The 16,137-nt window shown below is 45.2% G+C and overlaps 1 protein-coding gene across 1 annotated transcript in view; it reads right to left on the bottom strand.

The window, feature by feature from the left end:
- Positions 1-16,137, bottom strand: part of LOC136114593 (zinc finger protein 462-like) — an 84,429-nt gene that overhangs the window by 49,889 nt on the left and 18,403 nt on the right. The window contains exons 5-6 of the mRNA XM_065859973.2: positions 14,628-14,746; positions 1,191-1,382 (exon numbers count right to left, since the gene is read on the bottom strand). Of these exons, the coding sequence (XP_065716045.1) occupies positions 1,191-1,382; positions 14,628-14,746 (311 nt within the window). The remainder of the gene's footprint in view (positions 1-1,190; positions 1,383-14,627; positions 14,747-16,137) is intronic.

Here is a 16,137-nt window from a genome sequence, read left to right as displayed (position 1 = left end):
GTATGGGGATCTCTGCTCTGGCATCTGAAGCACCTCCTTCCCCTCCTTTACTGACTTGGTGTCTGCAGGGTCGTTTCTCTCACATTTTTCACACTTCTCTCTCTCACAAATGCTGTACATTTTTTTACCCTTTCTTAAATACATTATCATCACAGATGCATCACCAGTGTTGCTGATGGGCTCAGCTTTGGGTCCGTTTTGGAGTCATCTGGAACTGGGTCTATCTGGCACAAAGTCAGCCCCTGGTCTCTTCTCACAGAAGCCACCCTTTCAGCACCCCTCTACCAAAGCCTTGCCATGTAATCCCAATACATTTTCCTACAGTTCTTCAGCTAATTTTCCCCAATTATAGTTACTTCTATGCTGAGCACAATGCTCCCTTTCTAAGCCATGGATGTTCTGCCATTTGCTTCCTTTGTAACGGCAACTCCAGGCCAGTATGGCATTCTTTCCTACAGCCTGCTTTGTCCACTGCTGCTTTTCCTCACAACACAGATAATCCATGTGGAGTGCAGTATGTTCCCCCTCTCCTGGCATTTACAGTATCTGTATTCCCTGTCATCCATTTAAAGTAAGAACATTGCATGTTGAGTCTGCTGCCATGCATGTAACTGGATGACCATTTTTTTATGTCAGGTTTCAATCCTGTATTCTCTTCATTTGTTGTACAAGCAATAAAACTCTGTAGCCTAAATACCAGGAAAAAAAAAAGCCATCCGTCTGTATTTCAAATATCAGGATCTGTGTACACACCCATTTCCATAAAAAACAAAATAGAAAGTTGCCTAGCTATTCCCTCTACTTTTTACACTTAATCTTTAGTGGCTTCACTAAATTGCTCTGTTAACAAGATAAAGGGTATTTTTCAGAAATGCAAATGGAATTAGATGCTCGCTTTCCCACTGATTTTTAATGGGAGCTCTGCCACTGAAAATTTCCTATGTTGTAAATCTTTGCTGAAAAGTAAGGTCAGCTTGACTTATTCCAAAGGCCAACCATTGGCAGTATAAGTTGGAAATGAATAAACTGATGAGATTCTGCTACAGGTCAAGTACTAGAACACCACCATTATTCTTGCTTTTCATGCAACTTTGGATTTTTCTTAATTGCTGCCTTATTTTTTTTTTTTTAATAAATGTATTAAGTAGCATTTTAGACAATTAGATTATTGCTTTTGAAGCACCTCTTACCATTAGAGTCCTCCACCTCTTCAGCAGAAGTGTGTTTCTTGGAGGTGTGGTAGCCAAGTGAGGCTGAGAGGTTGACAACACGGGGTCTTGGTAGTGTCAGTGCTTTCCCATGCACTCTCAAGGAATGCTCTTTCAGCTGGCTGATTGTCATGGTTGAAAATGTGCAAGAAGAACATTTGTAGGCATGTTCACCTGAGTGAGCAAAATACAGGCAAATCATCAGCTCACAAAAGAAACAAAATGGGATCCCCATTCTTTTCCTGATGAATGCAGCAGTAAAATTCATATTGCCTATTTCAGTGTGAGACTTATTCCAAAGAGAAGAAACTATGTGCATCTCCCTGTTGAAACAGTCTGGAGTCTGCAGATAAAGACATCTGCTTTGGGACCAAAGTTTTGTTTTCTGATAACTCTAGATCCTTGTTAAATGATTGATTCTAAAAAACAAAGACCAGACTCTTAGCATGCCTATGTTGCATAGTATATGAAGAAAACAGAATCTTGGATGAAAATAGAACCACTTGACTAGAGCATTTCCAGATTTATTTAGGAGGAAAGCAAGGGTGAAGTTCTCCGTGTTTTTCTGTGTAACACATCCAGAATCACTACTAAAATAACCCAGAGGGAGACTATAAAATGTTAACTAAGGTTCTTAAAAAAACTGAAACAAAACAAAAAAAACGATACTCACTGCCTCCCCCTGCACTTAATTTGAGGAGGATCCCATTTTCCTTATATGAAACCTGTCTCCAGGCAGGAATGAACTCCATAGAACTAGTAACCAAGTCAAGATTGATTTACTACAAGGAGTGGACATGGCAACACCAAGAGCAGTGCATATTTATAGGGCTATGGGAAAGCATATTATAGAAAAATATTACAAGTGAAAGAAGATAAATAATGAACAGTAGTGAATTTGGTTTTAAATAATACATTCCAAGTCATAAAGACAGAATACAATAGGAAACAAATTCCCAAGACTTGTTCTGTGTTAAGCATGGAGGCACCTGAAAGAAGTGAAATGTCCAACATAAGTGATGTGATGTTATATATGTGGCAAGAAATTGTTCTGGAAGTGTAAAAGGTAAAAGGACTACATTGACTAAATCCAAGTTGTACATGAAATGACAAAACTAATACAAGAGTGAAATATTCATGAGCACTAAAGGAAGGATAAGAGTTCTGGTTATGAAAGAGTCAGAAAAAAAAATTTAACAAACAAGGTTCCAGAATAGAATGGTTTCAAACATCAGAAATAAGTGAACAAAAAGAGAACAAGAGAAAAAAAGTGTTACAACCAGTCATAACAAGCACATAAAGAGATTAGCAATCATTCTACATGAAAATACCCCCCCATACACCAAAATTTCTATTTAATCACAGGGACAAAATACAGACACTTAGAAACCCACATTGGTGTATTTGAAAAAGACCAGAGACCAGAGTATGAAATGGTGAAACAAAATGTCACACATGATTTCTTTTCAAATTACATTCTGCATATGAATATTATTGCCATAGAGGTATTGTCAGTTTACAAAGATAAAGAAAATGTTTTTCATAAAGCATGTATGATGGACTGATAAATGCAAAAGAATGAACTAAAGACAAAAATATATACCCCCCATTTGCTAAATTCAAGTGATTCCTGGCAGGTACCAGTTGACTCTTAATATAAAATCACAATAAGAAATTAAAGACAATTGAAGACTACAATAAATTAATAAATTAGAAGACATCTAGTAACTGTATTCCCTATTTGTCAATAATAGTTCAGGTGGACAGCATCATGTGAAAATGTGTTTGGTTTTAGAGGCAAAACTATAGATTTCATTAGTGTGACTCCACAGAAATGTTAGGAAATTTTCTACTGCTAGTTTTGCATCACATAATTATTATTTTGAAATATATAAATAAGCCATAGCCATGTGTCTGGTGTCAGGCTTCCCCAAACTGAGTGTACATGGGGGGGGGTGTATTCGCTAGCAAACTTCAAGCTGGACTAATTATTGGTCCCAGTGACTGGGCAGGAGGAAGTCCTGGGCTGGAACTGCTGGAGGAGGCAGTTGCTTCTAACATCCCTTAACAGTTCTAGCTATTATTCAAGAATGCATTAAATAATAAATGGAGTCACTCCCCAGAAGATAATGCACATGAGGAAAGTGAGAGAAAGAGACCTGGATTTTTACAACCAGCAATGTGCCCTTGGGGCCAAGAAGGCAAACGATATCCTGGGGTGCATTAGGAAGAGTGTGTCCAGCAGGTTGAGGGAGGTTATACTCCCTCTCTACTCTGCCCTGGTGAGACTGCATCTGGAGTACTGTGTCCAGTTCCAGGCTCCCCAGTTTAAGAAAGACAAGGAATGACTGGAGAGTGCCTAGCAGAGAGCTACAAACTTGATTAGGGGTCTGGAGCATCTTTCTTATGAGGACAGACTGAGAGAGCTGGGTCTGTTCAGCCTGGAGAAGAGAAGATTGAGAGGGGATCTTATTTATGCTTATAAATATCTCAAGGATGGGTGTCAAGAGGATGGGACCACATAAGAATGGTTATGCAGGGAGAAAATAAGAAGGGTCAAAGCCCAATTAGAGCTGAGCCTGGACACCACTGTGAAAGGCAACAAGAAATGTTTCTATAAATATATTAGCAACAAGAGGAGGGCTAAGGAGAATTTCCATCCCATGATGGATGCAGAGGGAAACATAGTTACAGAAGATGAGGGAAAGGCTGAGGTACTAAATGCCTTTTTCGCCTCAGTCTTTATATGGTTGTGCTCCAGGTATCCATCCCCCTGAGCCTAAAGACAGGGATGGGGAGCAGAATGAAGCCCAAATTAGCCAAGGGGAAATGGTTAGCAACCTGTTACACCACTTGGACACTCACAAGTCTATGGAGCCAGATGGGATACACCCAAGGGTGCTGAGGGAGCTGGCAGAGGTGATCGCTAAGTCACTTTCCATTATCTATCTCAGCAATCTTGGCTAACTGGGGAGGTCCCAGCTGACTGGAAGTTGGCTAACATGACACCCATCTACAAGAAGGGCCGGAAGGAGGATCCAGGGAACTACAGACCTGTCAGTCTAACTTCGGTACCTGGGAAGGACATGAAGTAGATGATCTTGAGTAACATCACACAGTACTTACAAGAGAACCATGTAATCAGACCCAGTCAACATGGGTTTATGAAAGTCCTGTTTGACCAACCTGATCTCCTTCTATGACAAGGTGACCCATCTAGCAGATGAGAGAAAGTCTGTGAATGTTATGTACTTAGACTTCAGTAAGGCCTTTGACACCATATCCCACAGCATTCTCCTGGAGAAACTGGCAGCTCATGGCCTGGATGGGTGTACTCTGCGATGGATAAAGAACTGGCTGAAGGGCCAGGCCCAAAGAGTTGTGGTGAATGGAGCCAAATCCAGTTGGCAACCGGTCACAAGTATTGGGGCAAGTTCTGTTTAATCTCTTTATCAATGATCTGGATGAAGGGACTGAGTGCACCCTCAATAACTTAGCAGAAGACACCAAATTGAGTGGGAGTGTTGATCTGCTGGAGGGTAGGAAGGCCATAGAGAGGGATCTGGACCGGCTGGATTGTTGGGCTGAGGCCAATTGTATGACATTTAACAAGGCCAAGTGCCAGGTCCTACACTTGGGTCACAACAACCCCAGGCAGCTCTACGGGCTTGGGGAAGAGTAGCTGAAAAGCTGCATGGCAGAAAGGGGTCTGGGGGTGTTGATTAACAGCTGGCTGAATATGAGCCAGCAGTGTGCCCAGGTGGCCAAAAAGGCCAACAGCATCCTGGCTTGTATCAGGAATACCGTGGTCAGTAGGACTAGAGAAGTGATTGTGCCACTGTATTCAGCACTGGTGAGGTTGTACCTTGAATACTGTGTTCAGTTTTGGGCCCCTCATCATAAGAAGGACATTGAGGTACTAGAGAGAGTGCAGAGGAGGGTGGCAAAGCCGGTGAGGGGCCTGGAGCACAAGTCTTATGAGGAGCAGTTGAGGGAACTGGGGCTGTTTAGCCTGGAGAAAAGGAGGCTGAGGAGAGACCTGATTGCTCTCTACAACTACCTGAAAGGAGGCTGTAGCACACAGGGTGTTGGTTTCTTCTCCCAAGTAGCACATGATAGGATGAGAGGAAGTGACCTCAAGTTGCACCAGGGGAAGTTTAGATTGGATATTAGGAAAAATTTCTTCACGGAAAGGGTTGTCAGGCATTGGAACAGGCTGCCCAGGGAAGTGGTTGAGTCACCATCCCTGGAGATGTTTAAAAGGTGTTTAGATGAGGTTCTTAGGGACATGGTTTAGTGCTAGAGTTAGGTTAAGTTATGGTTGGACTCGATGATCCTGAGGGCCTCTTCTAACTGAAATGCCTCTATGATTCTATGATTCTTTTCAGTGGTACCCAGTTATAGGGTGAGGGGCAACTGGCACAGACTGAAAATAGGAGGTTGCATTTGAATATGCAGAGAAACTTCTTTATTTTGAGGGTGCCAGAGCACTGGAACAGGCTGCCCAGAGAAGTTGGAGAGTTTCCTCTGGAGACATACAAAACCCGCCTGGATGCATTCCTGTGTGGTAGCAATGACACAAGGGTTATAGATGTGTTAGAAACCATGGAAGCACCTGAGAAGAGTCACAAAGGAATTAGGGCTTCTCACTGCAATAATGTGGCAGGATCAATAGCCCAGCTGAAGTGCATCTAGACGAATGCACATAGCACAGGCAACAAATGGGAGGAGCTGGAAGCCATTGTGCAGCAGAAAAACTACGATGTAGTTGCCATCACAGAAACATGGTGAGATGACTCCCACAACTGGAGTGCTGCATTGGATGGCTATAAACTCTTCAGAAGGGAGAGGCAAGGAAGGAGAGGAGGTGGGATAGCCCTGTATCTTAGGGAGTTTTTTGATTGTCTAGAGCAGGGGTGTCAAATTCTGTATAAATGTAACTACTCTTATATTTCTACAGTCCTAAAATTACATTCGGCCCTTTGAAGGCAACCGCGAGGCTGATGTGGCCCCCAGTGAAAAAGAGTTTGACACCCCTGATTTAGAGCATGATGAGGGTGACAATATGGTTGAGTGTTTACGGGTAAGAATCAAGGGGAAGGCCAACGAGGCAGATATCTTGTTGGGAATCTGTTACAGACCACCCAACCAGGATAAAGAGGCAGATGAAACATTCTGCAGGTAGCTGGGAGAAGTCTCACAATCACCAACCCTTGTTCTCGTGGGGTACCTGAACTTACCAGATGTCTGCTGGAAATACAACACAAAAGAGAGGAAACGGTCTAGGAGGCTCCTGGAGTGTATGGAAGACAGCTTCCTGACACAGCTGGTTAGTGAGCCAACTAGGGAAGGTGCCCCACTGGACTTGTTCTTTGTGAAAAGAGAAGGACGCATGGATAATGTGTCGGTTGGAGATTGCCTTGAGCACAGCGATTATGAAATGATTGAATTTTCATTTCTTGGAGATGTAAGGAGGATGGCCAGCATAACTGCTACCTTGGACTTTCAAAGGGCAGACTTTGACCTGGTTAGGAGGCTGTTTGGCAGAGTCCCTTGGGAGACAGTTCTGAAGGGCAAAGGAGTCCAGGAAGGCTCGTCACTCTTCATGAAGGAAATCTTAGAGGCATAGGAGCAGGCTGTTCCCGTGTGCCAAAAGAAGAGCCAGTGGGGAAGAAGATTGACCTGGCTGGAACTCTGGAATAAAAAGAGAATTTATAACCTTTGGAAGAAGTAGCAGGCTACTCTAGAGGACTATAAGGATGCTGTGAAGTTACACAAGGAGAAAATTAGGATTAATGCTCAGTTAGAGCTAAGTCTGGATACTGCCGTAAAGGGAACAAAAAATGTTTCTATAAATACATCAGCAACAAAGGGAGGGCTAAGGAGAATCTCCATCCTTTAGTGGATGCGGGGTGCAGTATAGTGACAAAGGATGAAGAAAAGGGTGAGGTACTGAATGCCTTCTTTGCCTCAGTCTTTAATAGTCAGAATAGTTGCGCTCCAGGTACCCAGCCCCCTGAGCCAGAAGACAGGGATGGGGAGCAGAATGAAGCCCAAATAATCCAAGGGGAAATGGTTAGCGACCTTCTACACCACTTAGACACACACAAGTCTATAGGGCCAGAGGGGATCCATCCATGGGTACTGAGGGAGCTGGCGGAGGTGCTCACCAAGCCGCTTTCCATCATTTATCAGCAGTCCTGGCTAGCCCGGTTTGTCCCAGTTGACTGGAAAGTAGCAAATGTGACACCCATTGTGGCAGTTGCACATCTCCCTGAGATCTGGAGCCTTCAATGGGGCAGTTGATGGCTCTTTTAGCACCTTTTGTGCCCCACTGTGCCTGTCCCCATGTATACACCTAGGGTGGTACCAAGGTGTTGATAGTCACATCCTCCCCTACCCTGGGGCAGGGTGACTTCACCTCCACCAGCTGGTGGGGCAGGAGGGGTGGGACCCTGGATCAATTGACAGGATCCTTAATGGGACCCTGTATCAATTGACAGGGTTGTTAACAAAGAAGGTGCCCAGAATAGCTGCAAAGCTTCTGGACTATGTTGTCCAGAAGCCCACAGCCAGATCTGACCAGACTATAAAATGGGGTCCCCGTCGAAGGCCCCCTTTGGAGTGGTCTTCTCAGAGCAGCGGATCTGTGAACTGGAGTCCTCCCTTTAGACTGGGACACCATCTAAGGAGACTCCCCAGGATTGAGAGCGCCTCACCTCCTCATTTGGGTGAGTGGTTATTTACTGGATACATGCTTGAATGAATCCTTGCCTAACCCAGGCAAGTGAGAGTCCTTGCCTAACCAGGCAAGTGTGAGTCCTTACCTAACCCAGGCAAGTGATTATTTCTTGTGGGTACCCTGGGGTCAGAGGGCTCTGGTTTTCTTTCTTGTGAGTGTATGCATGCACACTGTGGATCCTCATTATTCTTATGTTGTTGCACCCCAATAATCTCCTCAACAGTTATCTGAACCTGTATTTTATGTTGTCGGAGTGCTAACTGTTTCTAGTCAGTTTATTGGGTGAACTTTTCTGGCTAGAATAAAGTCTGTTTGGGAACTTGTTGTCCACCTAAAACTGACTTTGGGGTGACACCCATCTACAAGAAGGGCCAGATGGAGTATCTGAGGAATTACAGGCCTGTCAGTCTGACCTCGGTGCTGGGGAAGGTCATGGAACAGAACATCCTGAGTGCCATCATGTGGCACATACAAGACAACCAAGTGCTCAGGCCCAGTCAGCATGGGTTTATGAAAGGTAGGTCCTGCTTGACCAACTTGATCTCCTTCTATGACAAGGTGACTCAGTGGATGAGGTAAAGGCTGTGCATGTTTTGTACTTAGACTTTAGAAAAGCTTTTGACACTATTTCCCACAGCATTCTCCTGGAGAAACTGGCTGCCTATGCCTTGGATGGGTACAAACTTTGCTGGGTAAAAAACTGGCTGGATGGCCGGACCCAAAGACTTGTGGTGAATGGAGTCAAATCCACTTGGTGGCCAGTCAGAAGTGGTGTTCCCCATGGCTCAGTATTTGGGTGAGTTCTGTTTAATATCTTTATGGATGATCTGGACAAAGGAATTGAGTGCACTCTCGATAAGTTTGCAGACAACGCCAAGTTGGGTGGGAGTGTGGATATGCTTGATGGTAGGAAGCCTCTACAGAGGCATCTGGACCAGCTGGATTGATGGGCTGAGGCCAATTGTATGAGGTTCAACAAGGCCAAGTGCTGGGGTCCTACACTTGCGTCACAACAACCCTGTGCAATGCTACAGGCTTGGGGAAGAGTGGCTGGAAAGCTGCCTGGCAGAAAAGGATCTGTGGGTATTCATCGATAGCTGGCTGAACATGAGCCAGCACTGTTCCCAGGTGGTCAAAAAGGCCAATAGCATCCTGGTTTGTAACGGAAATAGTGTGGTCAGCAGGACTAGGGAAATTATCATCCCACTGTACCTAGCGTTGGTGAGGCCACGCTTCAAATACTGTGTTCAGTTTTGGGCCATTCAGTACAAGAAAGACATTGAGGTACTAGAGAGAGTACAGAGAAGGGCAAAGTAACTGGTGAGCGGTCTGGAGAATAAGTCTTATGAGGAACAGCTGAGGGAGTTGGGGCTGTTTAGCCTGGAGAAAAGGAGGCTGAGGGGAGACCTTATTGCTCTCTACAACTATCTGAAAGGAAGTTGTAGCATGGAAGGTGTCAGTCTCTTCTCCCAAGTAGCAAGTGACAGGATGAGAGGAAATGGCCTCAAGTTGCGCTAGGGAAGGTTCATATTGGACATTAGGAAAAATTTATTCATGGAAATGGTTGTCAGACACTGGAACAGGCTGCCCAGGGAAGTGGTTGAGTCACCAAGGTGTTTAAAAGATGTATAGATGAGGTTCTAAGGGACATGGTTTAGTACCAGAGTTAGATTATGTTTGGACTTGATGATCCTGTGGGTCTCTTCCAACCAAAATGTTTCTATGATCTGCTCTAGGTGAACCTGCTTTAGCAGCTGGGTTGGACTAGGTGATCTCCAGAGATCCCTTCCAACCCAAACCATTCTGTGATTCTTTGATAGCCCAGAGAAAGTGATCCAGAGTGAGAGTGAAAAAATTACCACTGCCTGGAGCAAGCGACCCCCCATACATAGGGGGTAACTCAGAGAATGAGTATTTGCTACTCAGAAAGAAAGGGAGGAGCAGCTCAACACAGAAAAAGAGACAGAAGGATTCACAAAGAGATGGTGGGAGATCCAGAGGAAGAGAGAGCTTGCTGGACAGAGAGAGGGAGTGAGGATGGCCAAGAATAAAAAAGGGCGGGGAGTAGGATGTGAACCAAAGGGAAGGAGATAGGGCAGGACACAGGGTTGGTGGTATGGCAACCCAGAGAGAGAGGAACCAAGAGATCCACAAAGAGACGGTGGGGGAGAAAGAAGGAGAGGGGTGGAGAGAGAGAGGGAGGAGAGGAGAGAAAGTTGTCAGGCGGGGGTGGGGCAACCAAGAGAGAAAAGCAGAGGTCAACCAAGAGAGAAAAGCAGAGGTCAACCCAGAGAGAAAAAGAGAGGGGCGGGTCAACCGAGAATGAGACCCAGAGAAAGAAAGAGGGTATCCGAGAGAGAGACAAAGAGCACGCCAGAGAGGTCAACCCAGAGAGAAAGAGCAAAAGGATGATCCAAAGGAGGATGACCCAAAGGAGAGGTACAGCAACCCATAGAGAGAGGGTAACCCACAGAGAGGGGAGAAAGAGAGAGAAAGTGAGAGCAAGAGAGGTTGGCTAAGTAGGGAGGGGGCATGGGGGATGCAGGGACAGAGAAGACAAGCCAAAAAGGGGGTGGAGAGCCAGAGCGACCAGGGTAAAAGTCAACTGGAAGAGAAAGAGAGAGAGAGAGATTAACCCAAAGGGGGATGGTATGGGATGGGGGATGACAAAGAGGATGATCTAGAATGAGAGAAAGAGGGCAGCCCAGTAAGAGAAAAGGAGAGAGAGCATGTTGCCCTGAGAGAGAAAATGACCTGGGGTGGGGGAGGGTATATACATGCATGCAACCCAAAGCTTATGACCCAGAGAGAGCATTTGACCCAGAGAGCAAGAGTGAACTCTCTCTCAAGGGAGATCTTGGGCAAAATAATATATAATTATAATATAATATGAGGGTTGCCCATGACACGCTCTGGGACGACATGGTCAGTGTTAGAAGAACGAGGTGTTAGCAAGGGCCCTCAACCTGTTGCTCTGAGATGTGCTCGGTAAACTGCAGCACACTTGAAGTATTACAGAGATAAGCCAGGAGCGTACCTGATCTGATGAACACAAATGGCAAACTGGTAATGGACAAGGAGAAGACTGAGGTACTCAACAACTTTTTTGCCTCAGTCTTCACTGGCAAGCTCTCTTCCCACACCTCTCAAGTGGAAAATGAACAGGGACTGGGTGAGCAAAGTCCCTCCCACTGTAAGAGAAGGTCCAGTTTGAGACCACCTGAGGAATCTGAACATACATAAGTCTATGGGACCTGATGAGATGCATTCCAAAGTCCTGAGGGAATTGGCTGATATAGTTGCCAGGCCACCCTTCATGATATTTGAGAAGTCCTGGTAGTCAGGTGAAGTCCCTGGTGACTGGAAAAAGGGAAACATCACACCCATTTTTAAAAAGGGTAGAAAGGAGGATCCCAGGAACTATCGACCTGTCAGCCTCACCTCTGTGCCTGGGAAGATCGTGGAACAGATCCTCCTAGAAGCTATGCCAAGGCACATGGAGGACAGGGAGAGGATTCAAGACAGCCAGCATGACTTCACCAACGGCAAGTCCTGCCTGACCAACCTAGTGGCCTTCTGTGATAGAGTGACTACATCAGCGAACAAGGGAAGAGCTATGGATGTCATCTATCTGGACTTCTGTAAGGCCTTTGACACAGTCCCCTACATCTTTCTCTCTAAATTGGAGAGATATGAATTTGGTGGATGGACTGTATGGTCTATGTGGAACTGGTTGGATGGTCACATCCAAAGAGTAGTGGAAAACAGCTTAGTTTCCAGATGGAGATCAGTGACAAGTGGTGTCCCTCAGGGGTCCATATTGTAACCAGTACTGTTTAATATCTTCATCAGTGATATAGACACTGGGATCGAGTGCACCCTCAGAAATTTGCAGATGGCACCAAGCTGGGTGGTATGGTTGACACGAGTGAGGGACGGAATGCCATCCAGACGGACCTGGACAAGCTCAAGAAGTGGGTCCATGTGAACCTCATGAGGTTCCACAAAGCCAAGTTCAAGATCCTGCACCTGAGTAGGGGCAACCCCTGGTATCAATACAGATTGGGGGATGAAGGGACTGAGAGCAGCCCTATGGAGAAGAACTTAGTGGTACTGGTGGATGAAAAGCTGGACATGAGTAAAAAATGTGTACTTGCAGTCCACAAAGTCAACCATATCCTGGGCTGCATCAAAAGAAGCATGGCCAGTAGGTTGAGGGAGGTGATTCTGCCCCTCTACTCCACTCTGGTGAGGCCCCACCTGGAGTACTGTCCTCAACATAGGAAAGACATGCACCTGTTGGAGAGGGTCCAGAGGAGGGTCACAAACATGATCAGAGGGATGGAAGACCTCTCCTGTGAGGACAGGCTGAGAGAGACTTGGTTGTTCAGCCTTGAGAAGAGAAGGCTCTGGGGAGACCTGATAGTGGCCTTTCAATACTTCAAGGGGGTTTATAGAGAAGATGGGGACAGACTTTTTAGTAGGGTCTGTTGAGATAGGACATGGGGTAATGGTTTTAAACTAAAAGAGGGTAGATTTAGACTAGATATAAGGAAGATTTTTTTTTTTTTTTACAATGAGGGTGGTAAAACACTGGAACAGGTCACCCAGAGAGGTGGTAGATGCCTCATCCCTGGAAACATCAGGCTGGACAGGTCTCTGAGCAACCTGATTTATGTGAAGATGTCCCTGTTCATTGCAGGTGGGGCTTGGACTAGATGACCTTTAAAGGTCCCTTCCAACACAAATTATTCTATGATTCTGTGTGAGCCAGAGAAAGACAGAATGCATGCCCCAGAGATCAGAAGAGGACACGTGCCTCGGAGTCTGACTCCAAGAAAAGCATGCATGACAAAATGAGTGAGCGCACACATGATCCAGATAGACCAAGCAGGAAGCCACCACCCAGACAGAGCGAGCATGAGTGTGCAGAGCAAGAGAGAGATTGCAGCCTAGACCAAGAGCATGCACGACCACGTGCATGCGACCAGGGGAGAGAGAGAGAGCACATGTTACCCGCAGTGAAAATGCACATGCACAACCAAAAGGAAGTGCATGTGTACATCCCATAGAGAACTTGCATGGCCCACAGAACAAGCACATAACTCAGAGAGATTATGCAAGAGTACACACACAACCCAAGGAGGCAGAGTGTGTGCCTAAAGGGAGCAGAGCCCAAAGGAGTGCACAATGTGAAGTGCACAGTCAAGAGTGCACCAAGAGACAGAGAGAGCGTATACCCTGGAGAGAGCATGTGTGACACAGATCAAGAGAGGATCACACAAGGCAGAGAGAGCACAAGACCCAGAGAGAGTCTGTGAGAGCCTGCAACCCACAGAGCAAATGTACAATCCAGAGAGAGCATGAATTACTAAGAGAGCACAACCCAGAGAGGGAGAATGCAATACAGAGAGAGAGTGTGAGTGTGCAATTCAGGGAGTGCAAAATGCAGTAAGAAAGGAGCATGCAATGCAGGGAGAGTACGTGCACACACACATGTCCCAGGGCAGGGGGCAGGGAGAGAGAAGGAGCAAGGATGCAACTCACTGAGGGAGAGTGTATGCATACAAGAGTGCACAACCCAAAGAAAGAGCAAGAGTGCATGTGACCCAGAGTGGGCAAGTGTGAGAGTACGACCCAGAAAGCACAACACAGCGCACACTAGTCAGAATGAGCCCATGCATGAGCCCATACTGAGAGCAACAGGAAGACCAGCACAGACTGAGACACTGTGTTCCAAAGAGAGAAAGAGTGCATGACCATGCCAGAGAGAGGAAGATGAAACTGATAGAGAGCATGTGACTGCAAGGAGTGCATGACTGAGAAAGAGAGCGCAAAACCTTGACCAAGAGAGGAAGGAGAGAGCAACAAAGAGGGACAACAAGCATGTTCCCCAAGAGAGTGTGACAGAGAGAGAAGTAGGGATCATACACAACCACATATGAGATATGGGGAAAATGTGACCCAGAAAGGGAGAGCAAACATGACTGTGCATGAGGGAGAGTATGCAACGATCTGTGAGAGAGAGCACACATCTGTGAGAGAGGGAGCCACAGACATAAAGAATTGAGTGACCGAGTGAGGGAGAGCATGTGCCATCACACCCAAGAGCACACACAGCCTAGAGAGGGAGAGTGAGCACAACCATACATAAGGTTGAGCAACAGGGAGCACATGACTATGAGAGTGAGAGGCAGCAAGCAAAAATCAGCTCATGAGAGCACAGTCACACATGAAGAGGGAGAGAAAGCACAATCATGAGAGTGAGCAAGCAAGAGAGAAAGATAACACATGACAGAGGCCACACACAACCACATGAGAGAGGGAGATCACAACCTAGAGAGGGAGAATGAATGTGACTGAGTGTGAGGTAGAGAGGGAAAGCAGGAGAGCAAGTGCAATCATGCACAAGGTTGATTGAAAGGGAACACAACAAAAGTGAGAGGGAGCACGTGACCACACGTGGGAGAGGGAGAGTGCACAACCGCACAAGAAGAGCTTGTGACCACACAAGAGAGTGCGGAGAGCATGTGCGATTGCCCATAAGAGAAAGAGAAGGAGCATGACTGTGTGTGAGATTGATCAGGAGGGAGCACAAAAGAGCAAGTATGTGTGCCTGAGTGCAAGAGAAAAAGACTGAGAGAGGAGAAGTATGAGCAAGGAATTGATTGACTTACCAGCATGAGTTTTGAGTATATGGGTTTTCAAGCGGCTATTGTAAGAGGACTTAAATGGACAGAGCTTGCAACGGAATGGCTTATGGTGTCCATGATGAGTCTGCATATGGCGATCCAGACTGATCAAAAGACAGACAAAAAAAGAGAAACAAAATAGTAAATCATTTTAGCTATTCCTTCAGATGCAAGCCAAAAGCCTATTAACAAAAATAAATTTTAAATAAGAGCAGGCCAGGCTCAGCTATCCTTCTCATGCTGGTTCTTTATATCAAACAGGTCTGTGTACAGAACAAGGCAGAATCTGATATGAGGAAGAAAGAGATCTGTGACCAATTTTATCACACAGAATGCAAGCCACTTAAACTCAATAAGGCAAAATTACTATCAATTAAATTATACCAAATCCAGACTAACAAGAGAATCATTAATAGTATAAAGGATATTTGAGAAAAATACAAAACAAACAAGAAAAACCCCAAACAGAACAATAAAAATATTAATACAGGATTTTTCTGTGAAGTGTTTTTGTGAAAATATGAGTCTTTTTCTCCTCTTAAGGAAAGGAAAATATTTTTCTAAGTCTATTGAAGAAACCTTCATTTGGTTACAGCAGCAAAGCAGATTAGAGAGCCCCAGAGAGGGAAGGTCACAGCCAAGCTGTCTATAGTCAATGAATTTTAGGAGTAAAAGGAGGCAGAGTTTCAGATGTAATGGACTGGGAGACCCTGAATGAAGCTCAACAACAGAAGAAGGGGTGGAAAAGACCAGATGCTATTTTTCTGTGGGGGAAATCAGAGCAACAGAAAGCCTGACATAGAAGGGGAAGAGAATTTATCACCCATCTCCATGGCTTCGGATCAGGATGGAGACATTTCCAATACAGTCTCTTCTTTGGGAATATTAATGCTTTGTGATATAAGAGTAGTCTGAGCCTGTTTATGCGCAGCAGTGAAACAAGAAAGTATGGACAAGTTTGGAGAGGGTTGGTTTATTTATCTTCCTCCCTGTCCTGGTTTTGTTAAAAACAAGTTTCTCTTTTAGTGAATTTGGTTGTCAGCTAAAGCTTTTATATTAGCTGCATTTTCCTGGAGAACCAGATACATGTTTTGGTAAACATAGCAATGGAGTGCGAGGTTATTGATAACGAATTGATGCACCTCTCGTGAGAGGGGCAACGAGAAACAGGTGACCAAGAAACCGACCAACTGAGTATAACATCCCATTCATGTGAATAGTTCATATAGAAGTGGGAGATCACGAGGATCTCGTCCCTTCTATTCCTTATGGCTGACATTAGGAGAGGACCTTGCTAGTCGTCCCTGCAAACTGAGGCCTAGTGAGAGACTGAATCCAGCTCCGGTTGGCTGCAGAGTCCAATCCAGGACTTCGGGTGCCAGCTCTGCAGTTGCTGGGACTTACAAGATTGTTTTTGTATATTTTGTATTATTTTCTCTATTCTTATTAGTAGCATTAGTAAAACACTTTTTATTTTTCCAACTCTCTTCTCTCT

Source organism: Patagioenas fasciata, chromosome W (assembly GCF_037038585.1).
Source record: "Patagioenas fasciata isolate bPatFas1 chromosome W, bPatFas1.hap1, whole genome shotgun sequence".
NCBI classification, from domain to species: domain Eukaryota; kingdom Metazoa; phylum Chordata; class Aves; order Columbiformes; family Columbidae; genus Patagioenas; species Patagioenas fasciata.
This window is presented reverse-complemented; position numbering and strand designations above follow the sequence as displayed.